The 27111-nt window shown below is 57.9% G+C and overlaps 1 protein-coding gene across 9 annotated transcripts; it reads left to right on the plus strand.

Moving 5' to 3' along the window:
* Positions 1-25319, plus strand: TSPOAP1 (TSPO associated protein 1). 9 transcript variants are annotated; one of them, XM_036879675.2, is made up of 32 exons: positions 1-1168; positions 1965-2072; positions 2360-2488; positions 3071-3250; positions 3753-3938; positions 5162-5239; positions 5325-5408; positions 5672-5761; positions 5932-6054; positions 6300-6404; positions 7940-7990; positions 8359-8379; positions 9185-9389; positions 9991-10163; positions 11228-11379; positions 11661-11770; positions 14339-15169; positions 15339-15490; positions 15837-16214; positions 16292-16492; positions 16821-17006; positions 17575-18414; positions 19057-19156; positions 19244-19410; positions 19982-20150; positions 20508-20579; positions 20977-21009; positions 21196-21299; positions 21383-21454; positions 21691-21801; positions 22427-22488; positions 24137-24275. In XM_036879675.2, exons 1-31 carry the CDS (start codon positions 842-844, stop codon positions 22454-22456), a joined length of 5568 nt encoding a protein of 1855 aa, XP_036735570.2. In that variant the 5' UTR covers positions 1-841; the 3' UTR covers positions 22457-22488; positions 24137-24275. The 9 variants fall into 9 exon arrangements, with proteins under 9 accessions (XP_036735570.2, XP_036735573.2, XP_036735566.2 ...); XM_036879678.2 differs by having other exon boundaries at positions 11264-11379; XM_036879671.2 differs by lacking the exon at positions 22427-22488 and having other exon boundaries at positions 24137-25319.
* Positions 25320-27111: the final 1792 nt, after the last annotated feature.

Raw genomic sequence — 27111 nt, forward strand, 5'->3', positions numbered from 1 at the left:
TCCTCCGCTCCCACCATCTCGGGGCTCCCGGACTATAGGATACCCCTGTAGTCTCCAGAGCTGAGGTCAGCAGGTACAGGGACTATGAGGCAAGCAGCCCACCGCCCCAGGCCTCCTTAGGACCAGCCCGACTGCTAGCGAGCAGCATCGGAGAGAGGAGCCGGAGATAAAGGACCCCATTGGACCACTGGGGATCACCCCAAGCAGCTCCTGTGGACCCGAGCCAGACTGAGGGGTCGTGATGGATGGCCAGACTTGCAGACGCTGATGGACACACAATGACATGATGCACATAGCTGCACAACACTGAGAGCTCAGATACGAGTGACAGCATCACACGCCGGCACAGCCCTGCAATACAGACACCCACACACACAGAAACAGCTGGTAACTCCAAAACAGTCACAGACAGTGACACACAGAACCACCAGCCCCCAACACACACAAATGGGGGCATCCATCCTCCAAACACACGCAAGACAGCACTGACCCACACAGACAGACCTGGAGACACACACACACATCCTCACCCAAGCGCTGCTCTCGGTGGCCCCTGCACATCCTCCAGACCCCCACGGGGACACCCGCGTTCCTCCACACACTTACGCACACGCACAGCCAGGAGCAAACACAGCTCGCATACCCCAGCTCCAGCTCTGGCAGCCCGGACTCCTGCAGCCTCCTTTGTGGGTGAGGAAGAACTCAGCCAGTGTTGGATGTAGCCTCGGTGAAGCCAAAAGCTCAGAGAGGAAAGGGTCTGGCCTGGCATGACCCTTGCCAGCCCCTCCACTTGGCTGGGTGATGTCCCCTGGTCTGGGTCCTGGGGTCCCTTGGCAGTATCATGGAGCAACTGACACCCCTCCCACGGCTGGGGGACCCCAGAGCCATGGAGCCATGGGCACTGCCAGCCTGGCAGAGCTGGACTCCAGTTCAGGGGGTTGAATCTGAAGACATAGCCCCAAGGATTGCCGAAACTCCAGCAGCTCGGCGGGTTGGAGAACAGAAGCCTCAGGAGAACTCTGAGCCCGAGGGAGCCCGAAGCCCCAGGCCAGCGGGGGCCATTGACCCAGAAGGAATGCCTGGGCTGCCCAGCCTGGGGCAGCAAGCAGTGAGCTCCAGACCTGGCTGCCCAAGGCCGGAGGACGAGGAGGTGGAGGCTTTCCCTAAGGTAAGGGAGCTGTGGAGCACTGGGGTCTGCGAGGTGAGGGCCTCTCATCATGCCCTCCAGCCTGGACATGACATGCAACCCCATTGCCCACCTCTCCTCTCCTGGCCTGCCTGGGTCTCTGGGTCCATCTCTGTAGCTGTCCTCTCTTCTTCAGGAATCTCAGTGGCTCCATTTTTTTTTTTGCCATCTGTCTGTCTTTCTGACTCTCTGCCTGTCTGTCTAGATCTAGCCCTACCCCTACCCCTCCTTCTGTGAATCTCTCTGTGTCTGTTTTGTCTCCTCCTCCTCGAGTCTGTCCTTGGGGGCGTGGAGGACGGGGGCAGGGGTGGGTTGTGTGTGGAGGTATTTGCAATCAGAGTCCAGAGGAAGCAGATTCAGGGGAGGGGTCTCAGTGATGGCCTGAACCAGGGAGGACAAGGTTTGGAGTGGGTGTGATCTCCCGGAGAAGATGGGGAGACCAAGACTTTGGGGGAGGGAAAGGGACTGGGGCCATAAGGAGCTTGGAGGGGTGGGGACAGGAGCTTGAGCTGTCATTTCCTAGGAGCAGATGGGCAGAGGTGGGAATAACTGGGGACTAGCAGAGAGGATCCCAGGGTCGGGGGATGCCAGTGTAGGCTGGCAGGACCAGACAGCCCCTCTCCTGGGCCTCTGTGCTCCCCTCTGGAGGTCTGGGACATGGGGGCAAACCTTGTTTCCATGTCTCCTTAGAGTGGAGTGGGTAATACTTCCATATGGAGGGCTTTGACTAGGTAGGGTGGGTTCCTGAGGCCCTGTGCCCTGTCCTTTCCTGTGGCAGAGCAAGCTGAACATGGGCTTCGGGGACAGGCCCAATCTGGAGCTGCTGAGGGCCCTGGAAGAGCTGCAGCAGCGCTGTGCCATCCTTAAGGAGGAAAACCAGATGCTGGTGAGGCTTGGAAAGCGAGTCCTGGGTCCTGATTGGAGCTAGGGGAAGGCAGACTCAGCTGTCCCAGCCGTCTGCCTCAGCATCCTCCTCCTCATCCCATGATCATCCCGCCAAGTGGTGGCTACATGGAGGTGATGTGACCCCAAGCCCCAGAGAGGGTGAACCCCCATCCAGAGTTGCTAAGGATGCCACTGTGAGCCCAGGGCTCTAGCCCAAGGCCTGGGCAGTTAGGACTGGGTCTGTGGGATGATCCCCACATGCCCCAAATCTGGCCAACCCCTTGCCAGAGGAAGAGCAGCTTCCCTGAGACGGAGGAGAAGGTGCGGAGGCTAAAACGGAAGAACGCTGAGCTGGCGGTCATTGCCAAACGCCTGGAAGAAAGGGCCCAGAAGCTGCAGGAGACTAACCTGAAGGTGGTGAGGACAGGAGGCTGCTGCATGGAGGCCGGGTGACCAGGGAACAGGGGAGCCAAGGCTGGGCCTGAGGGGCTGGGGCTTGGAAGTCATGAACTCTTAGCATCCAGGAAAGCAGGAACCCAGGGGCCAAGGTCTAGGAAGGGCAAACTCTGGCCAAGCTAGGGAAGCTGAAGGTTTCTGGGGCTACAGGGGGGAGGGAAGGGCTAGGTGGGGAGTTCCTGAGGAGGCAGGGAGAAGGTTCTGGATAACCAGGTGCTGGTGCCAGCTGCAGCCCCTGCTGGACTCATCCCTGGATGCAGAGCAGGTGGGGGCAGGGATCAAGACCCATCACAGAGGTGGCCCTCAGTTAGCGGCCTCCTTTGTACCCAAACTAGATGCGGAGTTAACCCTTTCAGTCCTGCTTGAGGATTGCTGGGGTTAGGTCAAGTGAGGCTGTTGGTCCCCTAAGGCCCCAGAAGCAGGGTAGAAGCCGGAGGCCACACTTCCAGGTTTTCATCCTAACCCCTCTTTGGGAATGGCTGAAGAGTGGAAGAAGTGCCCCAGCCCTCAGATGACTGTTGGCCTTACTCGTCCTCTGGCCAGGTGAGTGCCCCTGTGCCCGGTCCGGGGGCGAGTTTGGAGTTGTGCAGGAAGGCCATGGCCCGCCAGAGAGCCCGGGACCTCAGTGAGACAGCCAGTGCCCTGCTGGCCAAGGACAAGCAGATCGCTGCCTTGCAGCGGGAGTGCAGGGAGCTGCAGGCCAGGCTCACCCTGGTCGGCAAGGTGCGAGGAGGCCCTGGTCACCCCTTCCAGCACATGTGGGATGTGGATGAGATGTTAATGTATGCAAATGAGGCGGGAAGGTGGAGGCTGCTGGGGAGTAGGTTCCCCTGGCAACGGCCCAGGTGGGAGCGGGGAGAGGGAGCCTGAACTGAAGGCGGTGGAGCCACGAGTCCCAGACCTAAGAATTTCTGTGCTCCAGGCTTGAGGCGGTTAGCCAGTGGGTCTGGCTGTATGAATCCACACATACTTCACATTTGTGTGAGGCGATATTAACAAGGCATTTAGCACAGTGCCGGGCACACCGCGAATGTCCAGTAAACGAGTTACTGTTACTGTCTGCACATTCCAGAAGCATGTGGTTGTACAGGCATGCACCTATGACCAGGCATGTATGCATGGGAGGTTATGCACGTTCTCTCACGGGCATCCAAGCTCTCCCAGCAATAGCATGGGGGCGAGCAGAGGTTAGACCTGACACTCCTCCCCGGCGCCCCCACCTCAGGAGGGCCCCCAGTGGCTCCACGTGCGGGACTTCGACCGGCTGCTGCGCGAGTCCCAACGGGAGGTGCTGCGGCTGCAGAGGCAGATCGCCCTACGGAACCAGCAGGAGCCGCCTTCACCGCCCCGGCCCCCACGCCCCGCTACCTCGGCCAGAGCAGGGGCGCCCGCCCCCGGGGCCCCGGGAGAGGTGAGCGCCGGCGCAAGGTCAGGTGTGTGGGTGTGTGTAGACGGGGGGTGGGGGCAGCGCCGGGATCTCCCCTTGCACCACGCTCAGAGCCCCGAAGACCCGGCGGTGGTGTGAGCACTCCCAAGTCTGGGGAGCTTTCGAGACTGGGGAACCGGGCCGCCAGCCCAGTCTCCTCGCGCTCGTACCTGCGCCGCGCGCGCCCCCGTGGTTCGGGTCCGCCCTCCGCAGGCTTGCGCCCCGCGGGGCCCGCCCCACCGCCCCTGCCGTTCAGTCAGTGGTACGGCCCGGCCGCAAATCCCTGGTTGCCCTGGCAGCCGCCCGGGGCTCAGCCCGAGCCGCCACCTCCCGCTGCCGCAGCGCGGGGACACCCCCTTCAGCGCCTGCCTGGTCGGCCAGGCCCGGCCCCTGCTACCCGGGGAAGGCGGGGCGTCGTCCCCGGCTCCAGGTACGGGCGACCCTCACCAGGAGCCGGGCTTAGAGAGCCCTTGTCGCGAGGGATAGGGACCCCACTCTGGACCCCCGGAATTTAGAAGTCTGGCTCGTCTCCATCCTTTTTATTTGGGCAACACCTAGGTTCACCTCCTTCTGGGAAGAGGGGTAGGAGAAGGGACTCCATAGCTACCCAGGCCTCCGGGTGCAGGGTGCTTCTGGATCAGATTTTGCCCTTCTGCCTGGCCCAGGGAGGGAGCCGCACCTCCCACCAAGACCTGCCCTGCTCTAGAGTTTGTACGGATGAATGAGAAGTGAGCCAGTGGGCTTGGGAGGAACTAGGAGGTTTGCCCTGCTCTAGGCCAAGCGCACATTTGGATGATCCAGAATCCCTAGCTCTGGGAACACCACATCCCTGGGGGCCCAAGCAGCCTCCTAGTTCTTTGCCCGTTGCTGAAGGACACGTAGGACAGTATTGAGTGCAGAGCAGCGCTGCTGCTGGAAGCTAAAAAGGGAACGCTTTGGCCTGGATAAGGGACCCATCTCCCAGGGCACACATGGGTCTCAGGATCTCAAAGCACTGTGTCTGGAGGACACAGGGGTGCAGCGTTTGCACTTCCACATCAGCTGGAGGTGATGCGAGGGGTGGGAAAACAGCAACCCCATTTCCCAGGCAGGGATCTCTTTGTTGACTGTGAAATGGGTGGGAACCTGCCAGGACAGGCTGGCCTGGGGGCAGGTTGCCTTGGGGCGCAGTTCTCAGGTGCCAGGCCCCTGCCCCTGGGCATTTCTAGGCCATACTCCAGGAGGATGTGGAAAACCCACCCGTGGTCCTAGGGAAGCCAGAGAAACGGCAGAGCGTGCAGCAGCTGGTAAGTCCGAGATCAAGGGTCAGAGAAGACCTGTTGTGGGCAGATCTACCTTCCCACATGAAGAGCCTCGGTTCTGACCCCACAGGAATCTGAGCTCAGCAAGAAGCGGAAGAAATGCGAGAGCCTGGAGCAGGAAGCCCGGAAAAAGAAGAGGCGATGTGAGGAGCTGGTGAGCTCTTCAGGGCCTCCCAGAGGCCAGCTGCTCCCTTCTCCCAGGCCAGCCAGGTGGTGGGCACCCTCAGCTCTGCGTTCACCCCTCCTGCGCTCAAGAACACTCTTTGCCTCCTGTTCTGCGGGGCTCTCCTTTCCCAGCTGATGCAGGTTCTGGTGGGAGGTGGGGCAGGCCTTGTCTGGGAGGGCAGGGTCTTCTGTATGGGGAGAGGAGGAGTGTGGGTGCTGGGTGTCCTCCCCAGAGCTCCTCTGGTCTCTCAGGAACTGCAGCTGAGAGAAGCCCAGAATGAGAATGCCCGCCTGGTGGAGGAGAACTCTCGGCTCAGTGGGAGAGCCACAGAGAAGGAGCAGGTAGCAGCTCTGCCCAGGTGCTGTGGGGCTTGGGCTTCTGCTAGGGCAAGGGGTGGTCTCCTCTACTTGCTGAACTGTGCCACAGTATGAAGGGTACTATTTTCCCCTGGTGAAGGAGCTGGTGGGACAAGGCTCACACACCCAGCTCCCTGCCATTGCCCCCTTTCCAGGTGGAGTGGGAGAATGTGGAGTTGAGGGGCCAGCTCCTGGGGGTGACACAGGAGAGGGACTCAGCCCTTCGCAAGAGCCAGGGCCTGCAGAGCAAGCTGGAGAGTCTGGAGCAGGTGCTGAAGGTGAGGGGACTGTGTAGGCGGGGGAGGGTATTGGTCACTGGGAAAAGTGGGACGGTAGCATCTCTCTGTGGGTTATTGGCATCCGAGGCTAGTCCTGGTGCCAGTGGCCCCTCTCCTTCTCTAGCCTCATTTCCTTTTCAACAGAGGGTGTCTGGAACACATGGTGTCTGAGGCTCCCTCATCTTAGGTCTTCTAAAGAAGTGGTGGGGTGGGGCTCTGGCCGTGACCCAGGCTCTGTGTTCCAGCACATGCGGGAGGTGGCCCAGCGGCGGCAGCAGCTGGAGGTGGAGCATGAGCAGGCTCGGCTGAGCCTGCAGGAGAAGCAGGAGGAAGTCCAGAGGCTGCAGCAGGTGGGGCAGGGTTTCCAGGGGCAAAGGAAGGGTAGTGGGCTGTTGGACCCCAGCTCCTCCAACAGCAAATGAGTGAAAGAGAGGAAACTCAGCTGGAATCTTGTGGAGTGTTGTGGATTCTATCTCCAAAATATATTTCAAATCCATCCACTTGTCTCTGCTTGCATTGCTGACACCCTAGTCTGGGCAAGGGGCATCCAGCGAGCATTTACTGAGTACCACTGCTTGCCAGGTGCTGCCAGGCAGTAGGGGATAGTGGAGGGCAAAGCCCAAGTCCGTGACCAGTCAGCAAATAATCAGCTCCACGAGTGAGATGGTCCCAGTCACTGACGGGTGCAGTGGGCGAGGTGAACGGGGCAATACGACAGAGAGTGACTGGAATGGGTTGAAGGGGCCACTTTGAGAGACTGGCAGGGAAGGCCTCTAATATCTCAAGGGTGAGAAGGAGCCAGCTGAAGAGCACTCCAGGGAAATAGAAGTGCAAATGCCCTGTGGCAGTACAGAGCTTGGGGGTGCAGAGCAGTGTGGCTGGAATACAGCAGGATGGGAAGAACAGCAGGAGCAGGCAAGACGCAGATGGAGCAGGGCCTCAAGGGCTGTGGGAAGCATTCAGACATTTTGCTGAGTGGTGAGAAGCTGTTGAAAGGTCCAAGCCGGGGAGTAGCATGAACTGATCACCATTTCAGATGCTCACCCTGGCAGCCCTGTGGAGGATGGATGGGGGAGTGGGCATGGAAGCAGCGCCATCAGGAGTGAGGGTGCTGCAGGGGTCCAGGTGGGAGACAATGGCCTCCTGGACTAGAGTGCCAGCAAAGCAGGTCGAATCAAGTGGATGGATTTGAAACACATTTTGGAGATAGAATCAACAAGACTCTGTGGGACTCCAGCTGAATTCCCACTCTTTCACTCATTTGCTGTGTAAACCTTGATGGAAGGTGGGGCTTTTTAATCCCCAACAGATGAGGGGTGAAGGGGCCACAATTTGAGAGGCAGGGAAGCCGGAGTTCTGAGTTCTCTTCTGGCCAAGTTTGGGTTGTGTGTGAAACATTCAAGCGGAGAAGTCCGGAGGCGGTTGGATAGTGAGTCTGGAGTCACAGGGAAGTTGGGAAGTTGGCCTTGGAGATAGTTATGGAACCCGCACCGTGTCTAGTCATGTGACTAGGTAGGACCCCCTCCCTTGGGAGAGAGCGAAGAGTATAAAGAGGGCCTGGGGTGGGCTGCCCTGCAACCCCTAACATTCAAAAGTGGTAGAAGTCAGAGAGCAGGCTGAAGAGGCTGGGAGGGAGCGTCCAAAGAGGCGGGAGGGAACCGGGAGGGTGGGTGTCCCGGCGGGAGGCACAGTACAGGCCTGCTTCTGCATGACCCCATCACCTTCGGGTTCAGCGGCGGGGGGTTTGGGAGGGAGGAACTCTCAGCCTCCCCTTCCCAGCCCCTCTTCCCCTTCCTCTTCCTCCTCCTCTTCCTACCCTCCCTGTCTCCCTCCCACCTCCCCTTGTCCCACCCTGCTCCAGCGTTTTGCCTCCTCCCACCTGTAGGCCCAGGCGGAAGCCAGGAGGGAGCATGAAGGGGCCGTGCAGCTGCTGGAGGTAGGGTCCCTGGAGGTGGCCACCCAGCCTGGGGAAGGCGGGGGAAGTCCAGAGAGAGCTGGACTGGCCCATCCGTGGAGGGAGTGCGGGGTTACAGGAAGGGTCCTCCCATGCCCCAGGACCTAAGGAACCCTCCATCACTGCTGGGCTGGGGCTCCTGGGTCTGGGGGCAGCAGTCTCCCCTTGTCACCCACCCCAGAGGCTCCTCCAGCCTGAAATATCCTTCTGTTTAGGAACTGCTCGGTCAGTCCGGGGAGCTGACTGCACGGTGTCCACTTGGGCCCCTCTCTCCTTCCTGCCCTCTCTGGGTGATGACCCACAGGGCCAAGGCTCTAACCTCTCCTCTGTGTTTTCCTTCCCTGCCACAGTCTACCCTGGATTCCATGCAGGTACAGCCTCCTGCCCCCCACCTCCCTGGGCTGTCCCCTCCCTCATGCCTCTCCAGGCGGGCTGAGCTGCATCTCCTCCCTCAGGTCCAAGTGGTCCCAACTGTCACGTCCAGCAGAGGAGATGTGACTGGCAGTAGACCTAGGCATCTGTAGATGGGCTGAGGTTCCCACGGGACATGTGGGCCATCTCCTCTGCCTGGACCTGCCAGTGTACCTGGCAGACACAGGGCCCTTCCTCCTCTAAAACTCAGACCATGAGGAAGTTCATCACCAGTCTAACCCATGACTCTGCTGATATTGGCCATAGAAGAGCCCCTAATATTGGAAGCCTCCTGATTCCTGAAAAAAAATTCTTGAGAATTGGCTCATTTCTGTCACAAAGATGCCTCAGTCCCATTTGGATCTCTCTGAGGGCAGGGATCTGGGTCACTGACTGTGGGAGGGTGACAAGAGCCGAGATGAGAAAGCTCCTGAGGTTCTGGGGTAGCGATGGGAGTGGGAGCCATCCCTTTGGCCTGGAGAGCAGATGGAAGCAGGCAGTGCCGCTGCCTGGGCTGTGAGGATGTGAGGCAGGCCCGGCCTTTCTTGGGGGGAACCTGAGAATGAAGGCCCAGCAGCTCCAGGTCTCCACCCCCAGCTCAGACACCATTAAGGGCAGTGGGGCTGCCAGGCCAAGGGTTGGTGCCCAGGCCTAGGAGCTGGGTAGCTATAATCTAAAGCCTGATGTGTGGCCATGTGGGGGTGGCACAGGCTGGAACCGGGCAGCTGTGCTGGGCCTGGTGGCTCATGATGGGTCTTGGCCCAGGCCCGCGTTCGAGAGCTCGAGGAGCAGTGCCGCAGCCAAACAGAGCGCTTCAGCCTCCTGGCACAGGAGCTCCAGGCCTTCCGCCTGCACCCTGGCCCCTTGGATCTGCTCACCTCTGCCCTGGGCTGCAGTACCCTTGGGGACCATCCACCACTCCCCTGCTGCTGCTCTGCCCCCCAGCCTTGCAGGGGGCCCAGCCCCAAAGGTAAGCTGGACCGCAGTGACTTTAGTCTGGAATCCCCAGGCCTAGGGCTTTTGTTTAGGCAGAGTTCAGGGTCAGAGAAGGCTAGCTATGCACCCAGAGTCACAGCAAATTAGAGCCAGGCTTGGTTAGAAGCAGCCTACAGTTGGAGAAAAAATGAGCCCACAGGTGTCGCTGTCCCAGTGTTTGGCCAGGCATCTGAGGCCGCTGCTCCTCCTGACAAGACCTCTGTGACCACAGCTGGGAGTTGAGTACTAGGCGTCAGGAGCAGTCAGGGAGCGTGCGTAGAGTCACAGTGGGTGCCTGTCAGGTCTGGGGGTCCCGGTCGGGTCTGGGGGTCCCAGCCCCACTCCCCTAATAGTCCATGTGACTTTGAGCATGCTGCTAAACCTCTGTGGGCTGTGGTCTTCTAAGCTGTAAGACCGGAATAATTTAGTGGATCTCACCCGGCTGCTCTGAGGATCATGTGAAATACTATATTAAATCACCTCCACCTTCACTTAATAAGTTTCCCCCAAATATTTCCCTTCTTATATGGAAACCTGGTTATGGAGGGCCTGACCCCCATATCTAAGGGGCTCCACATATGCTGTCTTCTCTTTAGACCTTGACCTCCTGCCCAGCTCCCCAGGGCGCTGCACCCCAAAGTCTTCTGAGCCTACACCTCCCACCCTTGCTGGGGTCCCCCGAAGGACCGCCAAGAAGGCAGAGTCTCTCTCTAACTCCTCTCGCTCTGAGTCCATCCACAACAGCCCCAAGTCATGTCCTACACCTGAGGTCAGTGCTGGGGAGGGACCTGGGTCTGGCTCTGCCTTGAGGAAGGGGGAGGGGAGGTGGCCCTGACCTCTTCTGGGTTCCCGGTTGTTGGGTGGCCATTAGTCCGGGTGGGGTCCCAAGTTGGGAGGTGGGGCCAGACCCCAGGAGAGAAGGGCCTGTGGATCCTTCTTTGTGGACAGCGAGCTCAGGTGTAGCCTGTTCTGCTCTCCAGCGCCTGCCTGGAGGTCCTGCTTTGGGGCCAGCCAGCCCTGCCCCTCTGGGGCTCGGAGAGGCCCTTGAGTCCTGAACTAGCGGAGGGAGACATGTTGGCGCCACATCCCCATAATGAGACTATTCCATAGTGTCTGTAGCAGGAGGCAGGTGGTTGTGTGAGAAAGAACACAGGTTCTGGGATTTAAACCCCAGCTTTGATTTGGCGACCACTGACCCTTTCTGGGCTTTGGTTTCCTCATCCGGATTTCGGTGCTAATAAAACCTGCCTCGTAAGGTTGAGAGGAATACATGAAAAAAACAAGGAGAGTGCCTCCTTCAGCCCAGGGCACACAGTAGCTGAATATGGCAGCCGTTTTTATTAGCAAGTTCTTGGGCATCACTCGACTCTTCTGATCGCCTCATGCCCGCTCTACCTCCCAAAGGCCGGAAAGTGGAGGGGGCAGGTCAGCGCTACGGGAAGGGGTGGAGCCCAGGCCCAGGCCTCTACTGCCCCCTTGTGGGATAGAACGGTGGTGCTAGCTTTGGATGCCACAGCGGACTGTGCCTGCTCAGTGCCCTCCTGCGACTTCTCAGCTTCTTCTGCCTCCTTGCCTCCAGCTCTTTTCAGCAGAGTGTTTGCTGCCTTTTTACCTTAAGGAGGCAAACTTCCATTGCACACCCACCCCCCACCAGTGCCGCTGGCTCCCTTTCCATTCGGGAAAGTGGTCCTATTTACTGGGCTGGTGCAGCAGAGGCCAGGGCTGGGGAGGGATCCAGGTTCTCTGCACTCCCCCTACCCAGAGGAGCTGGGCTCTGCCAGGACCTGCCAGCTCGGGTGTTGATTTAGAAACACTGGGGCTCATTGCTGCCAGCCTTGCCGTGGGCTGGCCCTTTCTGTTTCCCCCCAGGTGGACACAGCCAGTGAGGTGGAGGAGCTGGAGGCAGACAGTGTCTCCCTGCTCCCAGCAGTGCAGGAGGGCAGCCAGGGAGAGGCCAGGATCCAGGTCTTCCTAGCACGCTACAGGTGGGCCCTTCATCCCTGCTCCCCATGCCCCCCAGTAATTGGGGTGTATGGGAGGTCGGGGCCTGGTGAAGAGAGAGGCCTGTGGAGGTGGTGGGGGTGGGAGAGGGATTTCCATGTCCTTTTAACCTAGTTGGGCCCAGGTGGGTGCAGTGAGTGCTCTAATTGGCTAAAATAAAGGTGAACCACCAAGACTCCATAAAGGTCTGGTGTAGCGGGGGAGAGGAGAGGGGACATGGAGGCAGGATGTAGGTCGCTGACCTCCTCTGCGCCTCCCCCAACAGCTACAACCCCTTTGAGGGCCCCAATGAAAACCCGGAGGCAGAGCTTCCACTTACTGCTGGCGAGTACATCTACATTTATGGCAACATGGACGAGGACGGCTTTTTTGAAGGTAGGAAGGTAGTGGGATCATTGTCATTCCCTTGCTTTTAAGCTCCCCTTCCCGAAGACCTCCACCCACCCATTCCCTCTCCCCACCATGACTTTTCAGACTTTGTGGAAAGTCCTACAGGGACCTGGCAGCATGTGGGGAAAAAGAAAGGAAGGGATCTGGGAAAGGGGGCAGTTGGTCTGGCGGTGGGTCTGCCCCAAGCAGGGCAGGGCAGGGCCTACTGGTCCAGTTGATAGGCAGCATCACAGGGAATTTTGGCAGAATTCACTTTCGTGCTGGCAGACAGGGCATGGCAGTGTTCAATACTAGTGACATTGAGGTCAGGCAGGTAGCATGGATCTGGTGCTGGATTCCAGTTGGGGGTGGGGAGGAGCAATCAGGGTCCAGAGCCCAGGAAAGGGTGTTAGCAAGTAGTTAGCAGGTGTCCGGGCCCAGGCAGAGGAGGGCCGTCAGGGCAGTTCTCAGTGCCTGTGGGGAGATGGCAGCTGAGCCAGATGCCCCATCACTGAGACTGGGCAGTGGGGCTATAGAAGAAATGGCTTTGGGAGATTCCCCAGGGTGGCCCTGGCCAGGAGCCAGCCTGCATCCTTCAGCACGGGGAGGATGACACTGTGTGGAGACTGGGTAAAGTGTGGACAGGGCAGGGTGAGGATTTAGGGGTTCGGATCTGAGTCTGAAACACCCAGAGCTTTGGGAGTGTATGGCCAGGCCTTCAGGGCCTGCTCAGCATCTCTTCCCTGGGCCTGTTATTTGCTGGGAATGATGGTGAACAGCTAAGCTCCCCGTGGGGATGTATAATGGAGAACAGGATTAACTAGCTCCCAGAAAAACAGCCTTTTAAATGAAAACAAAACAACAAAAAGTCAACATTTTTGGGGCGAAAGGGGCAGAAAAAACATAAATATTAACCACAAATACTAGAATTTAGACAACATAATCTAGGATAGATTTAAAGGCATTTAGACAGCTTTAATTAAGTGACTGCTTCATCTGGTCTGGTCTGCCTGGCCTGCTCTTGGTGTCACAAGCTTCGGGAGCATATGCCTGACTCCAGTCCAGGCCGCAGTGCCCGCCTTCAGGGCTGTGCATCTGCTTAACATGAAGGCTGCTACCTTTAGCACCGCACTCCTTACTGTTAGTGCCTGTGTGTATTTCCTAAGGCTGCTGTAACAAACTACCACCGACTGGATGGCTTACAACAGAAATGTATTGTCTCACATCTCTGGAGGCCAGAAGTCTGAAATCAAGGTGTTGGCAGGGCCACAGTTCCTCTGGAGGCTCTAGGGGAGCTCCTGTTCCATGGCCCTACCAGCGCCTGGTGGTTCCAGCTGCACTGGGCTTGTGGCCACATCCCTACACTCTCCGCCTCTGAGGTCACACTGCCTCCTCAGTGTCTTTCCTTGTGCATCTCTTATAAGGACACTTGTCATTGGATTTAGGACCCACCCAGATGATGTAGGATGATCTCATCTTAAGCTCCTTAACTTAATTACATCTGCAAAGAGACTTGTTCCAAAAAGGTCACATTCATAGGATCCAGGGATTAAGGATGTGGACATATTTTGGGGAGGCCGTCATTCAACTCGCTACAGTGCTTATGTGGTCTAGTTCACTGAAAGTTCCTATTGTTCCTTCTGCAAGTCTCCCAGCCTTTCTTTCCCTCCTAGCATGAGCAGACATCCCTCAAACTAATAAAACAAATGTTTGATGGTGTACTCTGCTGTCAAGGGCTTAGGGGAACTGGCACAAGACAACAGAACTTAGCTCTGGTCACTGCCCCGACTGACTGTCAGTCGTGCTCCTAGACCCAGGCCTGCTGTGGGTCCTGATCCCTTCTGGAACCCACAGGGGACTTTTTACCCTGGCACTTAGGCCTTTTGTCTCTGAAGATTCCTTCTCTTACACTGACCAGGTGAGGCTTTCCTGTCCTTTTGAGGATGACTGTTTTCCACAAAAGGAAGTTGAGAGGCACCCCTACCCCCATTCCTCAGGCCTAATATGAAAGTTTCCAAACATATAGGAAAATAAAAGAAGAATACAATGAACACTATATACTCACCACCTAGATTCAACAATTGTTAACATTTTGCCATATTTACTTTTTCCATATGTAGGTAAAGTGATGTAAAAGCAAGTTGTAGACATCATGCCATTTTTCCTAAACAGACACCCGCACACATCTCAGAACATGGACACTCTCCTGTACCCTGGCGGCAGCAGCGTCTGCTGGGAGCTTGTTAGAAGCGCAGGCTCACAGTGTGGACTGACCCACCCAGACCTAACTGAATTAGAATCCATATTTTAACAAATCTCCACCCGATTCATATGCACGTTGAAATTTAAGAAGCACTGTCCTGTGTCACCACATGCTGTTGTCACACCTATGAAAATTAACAGTCACTCCCTAATCCATATCTTGACTGCTCTTGTCTTTTAAGCCCTGACAGGTAATGTTGATTTGATTCAAATGTCTAAGATCACCCACTAACCATTGCTAAGATGCATTTACTGAACTGGTTTTTCTCTGCTTCTTCTCTGTCTTCCCCTTCCCTGCCCTTCCTCTGCCAGGGGAGCTCATGGATGGCCGGAGGGGCCTGGTCCCTTCCAACTTTGTAGAGCGTGTGTCCGACGACGACCTCCTCACCTCCCTCCCTTCGGAGCTGGCCGATCTGTCCCGTAGCTCAGGGCCTGAACTCAGTTTCCTGAGTGGAGGGGGGATTGACAGCAGTAGTGGGGGCCAGAGCAGCGGGGGACGCAGCCAGCCCAGATCGGAGGACGAGGCTGCAGGGGACGAGCTCAGTCTGAGCCCCCCACCCGAGGGCCTGGGCGGGCCCCCTGCTGTGCCTTACCCTCGCTGTCTGGTGCTCCTCAAGCAGCTGGCCCACAGTGTGGTGCTGTCTTGGGAGCCGCCTCCTGAGCAAGTGGAGCTCCGTGGCTACCAGGTCTGTGTGAATGGGGAGCTGCGTCAGACCCTGGGGCCTGGGGCCCCTCCCAAGACTGTGCTTGAAAACCTGGACTTGCGGGTCGGACCCCTCCATGTATCTGTGCAGGCCCTGACCAGCCAGGGCAGCTCTGACCCTCTGCGCTGTTGTTTGGTGGTGGGTACCCGGGTCGAGGTAGCACCTAGCCAGCTGCGGGTCCATCGACTGACGGCCACATCTGCAGAGGTCACTTGGGTGCCTTGCAATAGCAACTTGGCCCATGCCATCTACCTCAATGGGGAGGAGTGCCCCCCTGCCCGCCCCAGCACCTACTGGGCCACCTTCTGCCACTTGCGGCCTGGTACACTCTATCAGGCTCGAGTGGAGGCTCAACTCCCATCTCGAGGGTCCTGGGAACCAGGCTGGGAGAGGCCGGACCAGCGGGCTGCCACCTTGCAGTTCACCACACTCCCAGCAGGTACGCAGGCTTGCACACTGATTGTAACACCAGGAGGCCAGGCCACGGGTGATAGCGGAAAGGGAGGCTGGTGCTATTTGTGTTTTCAGGAAAATGGCAAACTGAGCTGGTATCTCTGGAGGCACAGTGAGTGTTCTGCGTTACTGAGTCGTGTGCCGCTCTTCCCCAGGCCCGCCTGATGCCCCCCTGGATGTACAGGTTGAGCCGGGGCCCTCCCCTGGAATCTTGATCATCAGCTGGCTCCCAGTAACGATTGATGCTGCTGGTACATCCAATGGTGTCCGGGTCACAGGCTATGCCGTCTATGCTGATGGGCAGAAGGTATGGCCTGGGGACTCTACCCACTTGTACCCTGGGAGCAGGATGTGGTCTCTCCTTGCCATGCTCAGAGGCCTAGTCTTCCCAACCTGGCCCAAAGATGCCAGGCCCATGCCACCCAGGCACTGGGTAGCAGATCAGTCGAGAGCATGGGCTTTGGTAGCAGATGCCTGGGGTCTGGAAACCATCCCACCACTGATGCCATGTGGTCGGGAGGATTGAATGAGAAACGGCGTGCCAGGGTTCGGCAGAGTGTCTGGCGTAGGGCTAGCCACCATTGGTGTCCTTGTGCCCTCACACTGGGCTGTTGCAGCCTCTCTTTCCCATCCTGTGCTCGCTCGTCCTGCAGATCATGGAGGTGGCCTCGCCCACAGCGGGCAGTGTGCTTGTGGAGTTGTCCCAGCTGCAGCTGCTACAGGTGTGCAGTGAGGTGGCTGTGCGCACCATGTCGCCCCACGGCGAGTCTGCTGACTCCCTTCCGGCTCCTGTTGCCCCAGCCCTGGCTGTGGCCTGCCTGCCAGCCAAAGTCTCCTGCCCCTCACCACGACCAGGCTTGGAGGCCAGACCACCCCTTGCTCCAGCCTCCCCAGGACCTGGAGACCCCAGCTCTCCCCTCCAGTGCCCTGACCCCCACAGAACTCAGGAGCCCCCTGGGGGCCTCCCAGTAAGCCCTCCCAGAGAGACACCAAAAGGACCCCAAGTGGAGCCCCCAGCACCTTGCTCCCAGGTACCCTGCTGGGAAGAGGGGGAGCAGGTGGAGGCTGGGGGTGGGGCTGGGCCCTTCCTCAGCATCTGTCATTTCAGGAGGAGGCTGGGGGACCTGTGCCAGGTGCCTCAGAGGACAGAGCCAGTGAGCCAGCTGTGGGTGAGAGAGCTGGCCCTGCACCTACCCCCCTGGCCAAGCAAGAGGCCAGGGGGGCCCCGGGAGCACTGGCCCAGAGGGTGCCCTGTGCTGAGGCCTGCCACAGAGGTGACCCGGGAACTGGGCTGAGGCCCAGGGCTGAGGTATGGGGTCGGGGACACACTGGGCCCCCTCAAGGGACTGGGGCCTGCCTCCCTGTATTCTACCAGTCAGAATGTGGTTGCCCTCTCTGCTCATTCTCCAGTCTGGTCTGGCTCTCGTCTATGCCACTTGTCTGTTTCTTTGTCGCTTTACCTTCCCAGATTTCTTTCCTTTGGCTATCATCCTTACCCCCACCATTGTGCACACCCCCCATTTGGGGAATGACCCTCTGTCCCTCTGCCAAGGGAGCCATCTCATTCTGGCTGGGGCTGACCCTGCAGAGCCCCCTGCCTCTTCACTGCCCTTCCATCTCTGGCTCACGTCTTACAGAGGGAGGACGCAGCAGAGCTTGGGGTCCGTCTGGTGAACTCCCTTGTGGACCACGGCCGCAACTCAGATCTGTCAGACATCCAGGAGGAGGAGGAGGAGGAGGAGGAGGAGGAGCTGCTGGCTTCCAGGACTTGCTCTTTCCAGAAGCAGGTTGTTGGCAACAGCATCAGGGAGAATGGGGCCAAGGTAATGGGGTAAGGAGGGGCTGGCGGGCCCTAGCTCTCGGGTTCCAGGGACCTCTGCCTCCTGTGTCGGCAGCTACTCCACCCACCGCTGAGTGCCAGCAGCGTTCTAGGGCTGTGGCCTGGGTCCTGTCCCGAGGGGCAGATAGGACGTGGCTCAGGATGGCCCTCCTGGGAAGGGGAGGGTGAGCCCTCTTCTGCACCTTCTCCTGCTTCAGATGCCGCACCCCAGCCACCCGAGACCCTGGGGTTGGGAGCTTCTGGGGATGGGTTAGGGAGCCTCTCTGCTGTCCCAGGCCCAGCCTGCTCCTTTATGCTTCTGGCCCTCGGGGGCTCCAGCACCCACGCAGCCTGTTCCTTGGGTGTGGTCCCTGATTCTTCCTCTGCCTGTGCCCTGGACATGCTGTGTGACTTGGGGCCAGCCCCTCTCTCTGGTCCTTCCTCTTGGAGGAAGCTGAGGGAGGGCATGGGGTTGCCTGCAGCCCCTGTTCTCACTTGAGGGCAGAGGTCACGGCCCCCTCCATTTCCCACGGACCTCTCTTCCCTGCTGCCCTCCTCCCCCCGCCCCCCAGCCCCAGCCCGACCCCTTCTGTGAGACTGACAGCGACGAGGAGGCCTTGGAGCAGATTCTGGAGCTGCCCCTCCAGCAGTTCTGCAGCAAGAAGCTCTTTAGCATTCCTGAGGAGGAGGAAGAGGAGGACGAGGAGGAGGAGGGCGAGGAGCAGCCAGGAGCAGGCTGTCCTTCCCGAGACCCCGGCCCGCCTGAGCCTGCATTGCTAGGGCCAGGCTGCAACAGCAGGTGGCCTCGAGGACCCGGCCCACGTCCCTTGTCTCCCGAGCCCTGCGGGGCCGGGGACCGACTGGAAGACACGCCTGGACTAGTTGGTGGCAGCAGCCGGAGGAGAGGAAGTGTGTCCCCTGAGAAGCCTCCAAACCGCAGGCGGTCCCCAGATCCCCGGGAACACTGCAGCCGGCTTCTCAGCAATGGGCCCCAGGCCTCTGGACGACCAGGCCCTGCACGGGAGAGGGGCGGGCCCTCTGTGGGCGAGGAGACCAGGGGTGGGCCAGAGGCTGGAGGGAGAGGACGGCCGGCCCCTTCCTGGAGGTGCCCCCGTGGCCGTGTCCCGGAGTCTGGCCTGGCCAGCTGCCTCTCCCCCAAGTGCTTGGAAATCAGCATCGAATATGATTCTGAGGATGAGCTGGAGGCGGGCGGCGGGGGCATCAGCATCAGTGGCTCCAGTTACTCCGGAGACGGGGAGGCCTGGGGCACAGCACCCGTAGGAAGGCCCCGGGGACCTCTGAAGGCCAGTTCAGGCTCCACTCCCCACTCACACCTCCTGGCCTGGGAGAAAGGGGAGCCGGAGTGGAGAGGCCGCAGTGCGACTGGCAGAACCAAGGAGCCAGCCTCCCGGGTCCGTGCCCACTCCCCACCCTGGGCAGCCCCCTGCCTGCTGCCGCCTGGTGGCCCTGCTTGCTGCCCACCAGCCACTCCCATTCCACGCTGCCGCCTCCATCAGCAGAGGTGGGGCTGGGCCTCCTGGCTCCCCCACTTACCTCCTCCCACCCACATTCCACTGCTTTGCTGCTTCTGCCGATTGAAACTGGGATGCACAGTATTCTGTTATCACTAGTCGCCAATTGCTGCCAGCCAGCCCACCGCCTTGGGGCAGGGTGGCCTTCTCTGCTTAGCTAGTTACATCTTCAGGACACTGACTGTGATGGCCGGCGTCATGCAGCCCTGACGCTGAGAAGAGGCCCTCTTCTCTCCCACTCCTCAGCTAAGATCTGCCCGTAGTCCCCTCTACTGCACTCACCTACAAGGGTGGCTGGAGCTGGGGCCCATCCCACTGCCCTTCCTCCGGCCATGGGGGTGGCTGATGTCTCCAGAGAGGCTGAACCAAGGCTCCAGGAGAGGAATGTTGTGCCCCTGCTCTGCTGCGCTGCTTATGCTGACCGGCAGAGCTGGGGGAATACGTGCTGGGTCCTGCCCTGGCCAAGGTGCCCACCAGAGGGATGGTGTGTCACTTCTGCCGTCTGTTGCCCTCTCTTTGCAGGCAACAGAGACTGGGGAGCCCAGAGGGTCAGACAGCTCTGGGCGGAGGGGCCCCCTGAGGAGAGGGGGCCAGGCCCCCAGGCTAGGTGCCTCTGAGCTGGGTGAGCACCTAATGGGGGCTGGGCTATGCCAAGGGGGCGCTTTCCTGACCCTTTGGGCAGACCTTATTGTCTCTGCTCTCTCCCCAGACCTCTCCACAGCTCCTCCCGGGAGTCCCCCAGAAGCAGCTCTGGTTTACCAGGACCTACCTGTCAGGATCTTTGTGGCTCTGTTTGACTATGATCCTGTGTCAATGTCACCCAACCCTGATGCTGGGGAAGAGGAGCTCCCCTTCCGGGAAGGCCAGATTCTCAAGGTGACCGACTCACTGTCTGGGTCTTCCCTCCGCCCTCCTTTCCTGCACTGGAGGTATCGTGGCCTTGCACGGCTGAGAACATAGCTTCTAGAGCCAGATGACGTGGGGTTAGGTTCTGACTGCCACTTCTAGCCTTGTAACCTTGAGTAGATTAACTCCTCTGGGCCTCGGCTTCCTCATGGGTGAAATGGGGATGTTAGTGTCTGCCTCACAGGGTTTGAGGACGAAATGATTCAGTATACTTAGAGTGCTTAAACCATGTGCACATAGCACAACGTAATAACTGCTGCCGCTAACGTGGAGACTTTTATTATGCCTGCAAGTATTTATCAAAGGCTTTGTGCTGTTGCTCTGAGGCTAGGGAGACCTCGGCTGGGGCGGGCCAGGGGACTGGGCGTGCGGTCAGCAGGTGGTGATGATACAGAGAGGACTATCTTCTCTCATGCCTCTGGCCCTTATTTTTGGCTCTTTCCCAGTATTTCTGTTCCAAGTCTGCTGCTGCGGGGCTTGGGACCTAGGGCACGGGGAGCAGCTGAACTGGCCTCCTGAGACAACTGGCCTTTGCCTCCAGGTGTTTGGAGACAAGGATGCTGATGGATTCTACCGGGGTGAAGGTGGGGGCCGGACAGGCTACATCCCCTGCAACATGGTGGCTGAGGTGGCTGTGGACAGGCCAGCGGGTAGACAGCAGCTGCTCCAGAGGAGTTATTTGTCCTCACATGTTCTTGTTGAGGGCTCAGGTATGACCTGCTGCTTTTCCTCGCCCATCTCCCACCACCCCAGTTTCAACTCAAGTCCCTTGAGCGATTTGTATGTCTGGGCACCTCTTTAATTTAATGCAGAATCTCACAGAACCACTGGGGCCTTGTGGGGACAAAGGCCAGTGTGGCCCCAGCAGTGAGCTCACCACATGTAAAGGGGGATCCGCTGCAGGGGGATGGACCATGCATTTGAATCTGGGGGGGTCGGGGATGCGGGAGGAATGCCCTTTAGAAACTTGAATGCTGCTGTAGCCTTAGTAGACTCCTGCCCTATCCCTACTATCCTACCCGTCTCCTGCCTCAGTTTATCTCTTACATCCTGTCTTTCTGCATCAGGGAATGTTCCTTCTCTGTACTCCACAGCCCACACACCTGGGCCTCCCCCTAAGCCCCGCCGCTCCAAGAAAGGTGGGTGAGACCCCTTCTTCCCCAGGAGCCTATGAGGATGAGTTGCGGGTGGCATGCCTGGCTCTGGGGAGACCCATGTGGGGTTCTGAGCAGGTGAAGGGAATCAAGGCAAACCTTCACCCACATCCATGCCCTTGAATGGGCATGGAGAGTGGTTTGCCAGGATCTCTGTTCCGAAAAGCACCTGACTATAAATTCTGTGCAACCTGGAGCAAGTTACTTACCCTCTCTGGGCCTTAGTTCACTACTAAAAACAAAGGCCTGGGCTTATGTGCTCTCTGCGTGGCCTTCGCCCGCATCTTGTGTGAGGCTGAGCAGCTTGCCTCCCTGCACCAGCCGGAGGCTGGGACGAGGAAGGAGGTGGGGAGCAGGGTTCACATGCACATTCTCTCCACAGCTGAGTCAGAAGGTGCTGCCCCGCCCTGTGCAGGTAAGGAGCTGTCCCTGTGTAGGGGGACTGGGGACGTGGGTGGGATGGGGTGCCCGTCTGGCTTCTCCCTAAGGGCTACAACTAGTGGGGAGGTGGCGAGTGGGGTCAGCAGGCCTCCAGTGCTGAGGATACTATAGGGTGGGGGGTCTAGAGAGAGTCTGGAATCTCGTCCCCATCGTCCTTCAGGCAGCCCCCAGCCAGTCTCCTCTGCCAGCCTGCAAGCTCCCCACTCCTTGGTGGCTGCATTTGACTACAATCCCCGGGAGAGCTCCCCCAACATGGACGTGGAGGTAAGGACCCTCGGAAGCCCAGCCAAGGGGAGTGGTGGCCGGGCCTCCCTGGGCCTGACATCTGCCTCTTGGTCTCTTCACAGGCAGAGCTGCCCTTCCGAGCAGGGGATGTCATCACGGTGTTTGGGGGCATGGACGACGATGGTTTCTACTACGTGAGGACACTGGGGACCGGGGCGTGCCACATCCTGCTGGCCAGCCCTTTCAGAGAAGACTCTCCCAGAGCCGGGGACCGGGATGAGTGGGGCTCCCTGATGGAAGCCTGGTGGGCTGGGCCAGCTCACCACCACAGCAGCAGTGCTGACGCCATGCCGCTCCACCGGGGGCTTCAGGGTCCAGGTGGGGCTGAAGCCTCCCTCCTGGCTTCAGTCTCACTGCTTCTCCTCTCTAGGGCGAGCTGAATGGGCAGAGGGGCCTGGTTCCATCCAACTTCCTGGAGGGCCCTGGGCCTGCGGCAGGAGGCTCGGACAAGGAGCCCGGAGCATCCCAGGCTGGGAGTCAGGTCCGTGAGGAGCTGGGCTGCCAGCTCAGTGACTGGGGCTCTACCTTGTGGGGCTGGGACAACGTCACGGGAGGGGGCGCAGTCAGGTGATGATCCAGGGGAGCATTGTGCCCAGGGTAGAGCAACTGAGTCACTGGCAGAGGGAGGAGGGAGCCCAGTCAGCTCCCTCCCAGTATGTGCCCCTCTCTGCAGAGGGGTGATGGCTGTGACCTCAGTCCCCAGCCCACCTGACCCAGCTGCCTTCAGCTATGGAAAAGGACCTCTGTGCCCCCCACCCCTCCAGCCAGTCGTAGCCCTGGTTTCAGGGAACCTCCTGCCCTGCTGGATCTCCCTGTCTCCTGGGTGCCTCTTAAAGCCAGTGGCCCGCAAGGCCCAGCTTCCTCGGTTGCCCAGGTCCCCCCTGCCTCTCGGTGTGGATGGAGTACAGTTCAGCTCCAGCCTCACAGGGCAGGAAGAGGAGGCCAGGACCCAACCAGAAAACCCTGGGCCTCCATCTGTAATGGCTCCCAAGGCCAAGGCTATGCAGAGCAGGACCCACCCCTGTGACCTGGCAACCTGGTGACTGGGCGGAGAGCGCTTGGGTCTGTCCCTAACCCAACTCCTGTCTTTGTTCCCTGTTCTTCAGAGAACGAGGAGGAGAAGAGTCCAGTGCTAGATGGAGATAGATATATGTAGAGAGAGCAACATGTAAGTGGGAGACTGGGCCCCTGTGTCCATGTGACCCCCACTCCCCACGTCACCAAAATCAGACTGCGCTCCTTTGTCTTGAATACTGGAGCTGACCTGGCTTTTCCATTTTCTTCTAGGGAATGGGGGAGGGAGGTAATTGTTGGGAGCCAGATTTGGATATAGGATCATCCCCTCCCCTTACCTTTACTCTGGCCAGGGCCAGCTGTCATAGGAATAATGTCATCTTAGTATATGATGTTCCATATTAGCTGACTCTTCCTATTCTATAGCACGTGTGGCTTATAGAATATTATGTGACATCCATATTAGGATTCATCAGTGTATTATCCTATATGACTGTGGTATTATAATATTATTATTATTGGTGACAGAAGGATGACACTGTAATGCCACCAGTAATAATAGTCTCCCACCCTTGTCCTCTGCATCATGACCTGTTAGGGAATGAGATAGATGATTTTATTCCCCACTCTCAATTTTCTCAGCTGGGGAGCTTAAAATGGGGGGTTTATGGGCAGTCGGAGTCCATAAATAACTGCAAACCATACATCTCTGGGGCCGGAGACCCCCTCTGCAACCCCTCCCTCCTGTGATGCTGTGGAAGGAGCCCTGGGAAGGAGCGGGAAGGGCTCTGGCCAGCCATCAGCCCCTGCTGGTTGGCAGTGGACACTTTGAGCTCCAGGTGCTCACAGACCTCTTTGTGCGAGGGCCTTGCTGCCTCTCCAGGGCTTGGGTGCGGGTGGGCCCCAGGCTCCCTGGCCTCTGGTCTGGGCTCCATGGCTAGCTCTGGCCAGGAGACCACTGGGCTCTGGTAGCAAGTGGGGGTCTGAGGAAGTGGGTGGGGAACAGGTACTGGGCTGTGCTGGGCACAGGAGGCCGTGGCGGGTGTGGGAATACAGCGGGGGCAGTTCCTGGCGGCTTTCCTGTTCATCCAGCCCCTGTCTGTAGGCCACTAACAGCATGCTCTGAGTGGCCTGGGCAGAGGAAGGCGCTCACGGTTGCAAATGGAGCTAGAAGGAGATCTAGCAAGGGAGACATGCTGACGGAGGGCAGGACAGCCTCCAGAGTCTGTCTGGGGGCTGAGCATGGCCCAGCTGTGAGGCTCCTCTGGCCTCTCGGGGGCCATTCAGGGAGAAGTCCCAGTCTCCTCCCCACAGGGTGGGGGCTGGCTACCCCCTGGAAGCCCCAGGGCATTGCATGGGCTGGCTGGACAGGCATTCACTCTGAGATGGTCCAGGAGCCGCCCCCCTGGAGGGGGAAGCTATCTCTAAGCTGTCCTGTTCCTTGCTCTCCCTTTGTTGGGAGGGGATGATGTGGGGACGCTGGGGCATGCAACCTGAGGGTCAGGTCCAAGGACTCTTGAGCTCTGTCAGCCCAGCACCCTGTAAAGACCTGGGAAGGGTGGGGCTTGCCCAGGTCCCAAGTGAACAGAGCAGAACGGAACTGACTGCTTCTGTCCGTTTGGACTCCCCGTGCAGTGCTCCCTTGGCTTTACCACACCCATTTGCCTCTCTGTGCTCTGTGTGGGGCGGGCTCTGGGTTCTGGGACTAGGCGCTGCAGGCACCTGGAGCTGTAGTTGGTAAAGGAGTCAGGGTGGGGCAGGGAGTCAGGTGCTGACTTTGCCCCTTTTATCTCACATTCCAGGACTGGGCCAGCTCAACACAAGGGCCCCCAGTGCCCCAAGGCTGGCCCTGCATCCCTGGCCCTGGCAGCTTCCCCAGGATGGAACTGGGAGGGCCCCAGGGCACAGGCAAGAAGGTGTGGGGTTTCCTTTCCAAGGGGAAGCAGCTCCTCAGGAAACTGGGCTCTGGAAAGAAGGAATGACGCTGTGGCCCATCCTGCAGGCAGAAGTGGCTCCCCGAGGCCCCCCGGATCACTGTTGTGCCTGGGTGGGGAGGGTCCTGGACTCCCGTTCTTCTGAGTTGACACTTGGCACTTGGATGGGAATCAGAGACTTGGTGAAGGGCAGAGCTAGATGAGTCACTGAGGCTGAATCCTCTGGATGGTCGCCCTCCTCTTGGGACTCAGAGTGAGGAGGTGACACGACCAAGGTCGCTGAGCACCTCCGTCACAGAGCAGGACTGGGCCCAGAACCCTCGGATGCTAGTCCGCCCACCGATGCCTCCTCTCCCGGCAGGCTCTGTGAGCCCCTCCTCTGGGCCTCCCCAGTCTCAGGACGGAGACCTGGGAGGAGGAGGGGGCCTGTTCCCTCTGATCATGTCTTCCCTCCCCCGAAGGAAAGTTTGCACTGGATTCTCCCCAGCCTGGCCTCCCCAGGGGCCAGCGGCCGAGCCGTGTATATATGTACATACTCAGTGCTTCCTCCGTCTCGCTTCCACTGCACAGGCCCGGGAAGGAGAAAGGCCATGCCAAAGTGGGCCTAACCCCACCCCATAGTGCTCCACCCCTGCCTGCCAGCCAGCCTCCTGGCCCCTCTGTCCCCGCCCCCTACGATGCAGGGGCCAGCAGGCAGAAAGCAGGAGTTGGGTTTGCCTTATTTTGCTCATTGGATTCAATTTCTCTTGCATTGTTTTCCTCTGGCTCATTTTGGTGTCCAGGGCTGGGGGAAAGGACAGATTTATGCAGCTATTTTCATACATTCCCTGCTCCGAGTGGGGTAAGGGGGCTCATCTCCCTTACCTCAGCCACCCCATTCCCCACTCTGGCTGGGTGAGTGTCTCTGCATGTTCCCTTTGCTGTGGCGGGAGATTGTCTGACTGAGCCCCCTCTCCCACCTTGGTCTCCAGGGGTGTGGAATGGTGGGGGCATTTGTTTAAAAGACATTTTATTATAATAAAGTCTATTTTCACAAAACCCATGTGGGGCTCTACCTGGGACAAAGGGCTCCTTGACGGGCAGGTCATGCTGGGCTTTGGACTTGACTTTAGAGCTCAGAAGTTACATCTGAGGGGGCAAAGCTAAGGAGCACCAACAAGATCAGGCAGCTCTTGGTTTCTTTTCCAAAGAAGAAGGTTTTGCAGGTTCCTGAATCCGTGGTCATAGGGCCAGGTGATTGGAGCTGGGACAGTGTCCTGGAGGGAGTGAGGTGTGAGCAACGGGATGGGGAACAGGAGGGGAGAGGCACCAGTTTCAAGGGGGCGGAGTGAACACGTGCTGCAGTCTTGATCCCCCTGTGCCAAATTCGTAGAAATGATAGATGGAAAAAAAAAACAACCAAATCAGCAAACACATACATAGTTCCACTAGAAAGCAAGAAGGGGGACCAAATACACTAGAAACAGCAGGATTCCAGAAAAGACAGAGAACAGATGGGAGACTGTACTCAGAAACCTCAAAGCAGGGTGCATGTGGGAGAGTTCTGCACACAGCTCTGTGCCTGGAGGTGGCCTGACAGAGCAGGAAGGACCCAGGCACCACCGAGAGCATGACTCATTGGGGTTCTATGTCAGGAGCAACCAGGTCGATATACTGTCGTGCATTCTCCTGCCACAGGCCAAGGAGCCAAGGTGAGGATGGCCGCCTTTAGATGAGAACAGTGGGAGTAGCATCTTGGATCACAGGCCAGGTGGTCCTTTAGGTGGCTAGCAACACCTGGCAGAACCAAGAAGCATCACCGCCCAGGTTTAGGAGCCACCAAAGTGTAGCACATGGTGCCTCTCCCTCACGCCAAAACCCTCCCAGTCCGCAGTGGCACCTACCCACTGCCTTGCAGGGCTTCCCAGCTACTAAGGCAAAGACACCCTTACGACTCAAGAAATAGATCAATTCGGGAAGAACTGACATATGAACAATGTTGAGTCCTCTGACCTATGAACAAAGGGTCTCCGTCTATTTATTTAGGTCTTTAATTCCGCACAGCAACGTTTTGTAGTTTTCAGTACACATCTTGCACATCTTTTGTCAGATAAATGCCTAATTATTTGATATTTTTGATACTATCATGAATGATGGTCTTGTTATTTTAAATTTCAGTTTTGGATTCTTTGTTGGTAATATATGGAAACACAACTGATTTTTGAATTTTGGCTTTGTATACTGCAACCTTCCCAAACTCATTTATTAGTTCTCATAGCTTTTTTGTAGAGTCCTTAGAATTTTCTACATATCTGATCATACTGCATAAAAACAGAGACAATTTTAACTTCCTTCTTTCAAGTTTTGATGCCTTTTATTTTTTTTTCTTGCTTCACTGCACTGAATAGAACCTGCAGGACAATGCTAATAGAAATAACAGGAGTGTGCAATTTGCTTTGTTCCTGATCTTACAGAGAAAGCAATCAGTCTTTCACCATTAAGTATGATGTGAGTGATATGTTTTTTTGGAGATACTCTTTATCATGTTTGAGGAACTTCTCTTCTAGTCCTAGTTTGAAGAGAGGCTTTTTTGTTTTTAAATATATACCATCAGTAATAGATGTTGGGTTTTGTCAGATGATCTTTCTGCATCTAATGGAAAGATCATACAATTTTTCTTTCTTACTTATGGCAAATTTTATTACTTGATTTGTAAGTGTTAAACCAACTGTACTTTTCTGGGACAAACTCCACTTGGCCTATTCCAAGTGGATGAAGACCTATTCCCTAGCTTGTGTCCCTCTTGCTGAGTTTGAAGAATATGTACAGGACAACAATAAGGGTGTGGTGAGATTACACCACTA

The sequence above is a fragment of the Manis pentadactyla genome, chromosome 4 (assembly GCF_030020395.1).
Source record: "Manis pentadactyla isolate mManPen7 chromosome 4, mManPen7.hap1, whole genome shotgun sequence".
NCBI lineage: Eukaryota > Metazoa > Chordata > Mammalia > Pholidota > Manidae > Manis > Manis pentadactyla.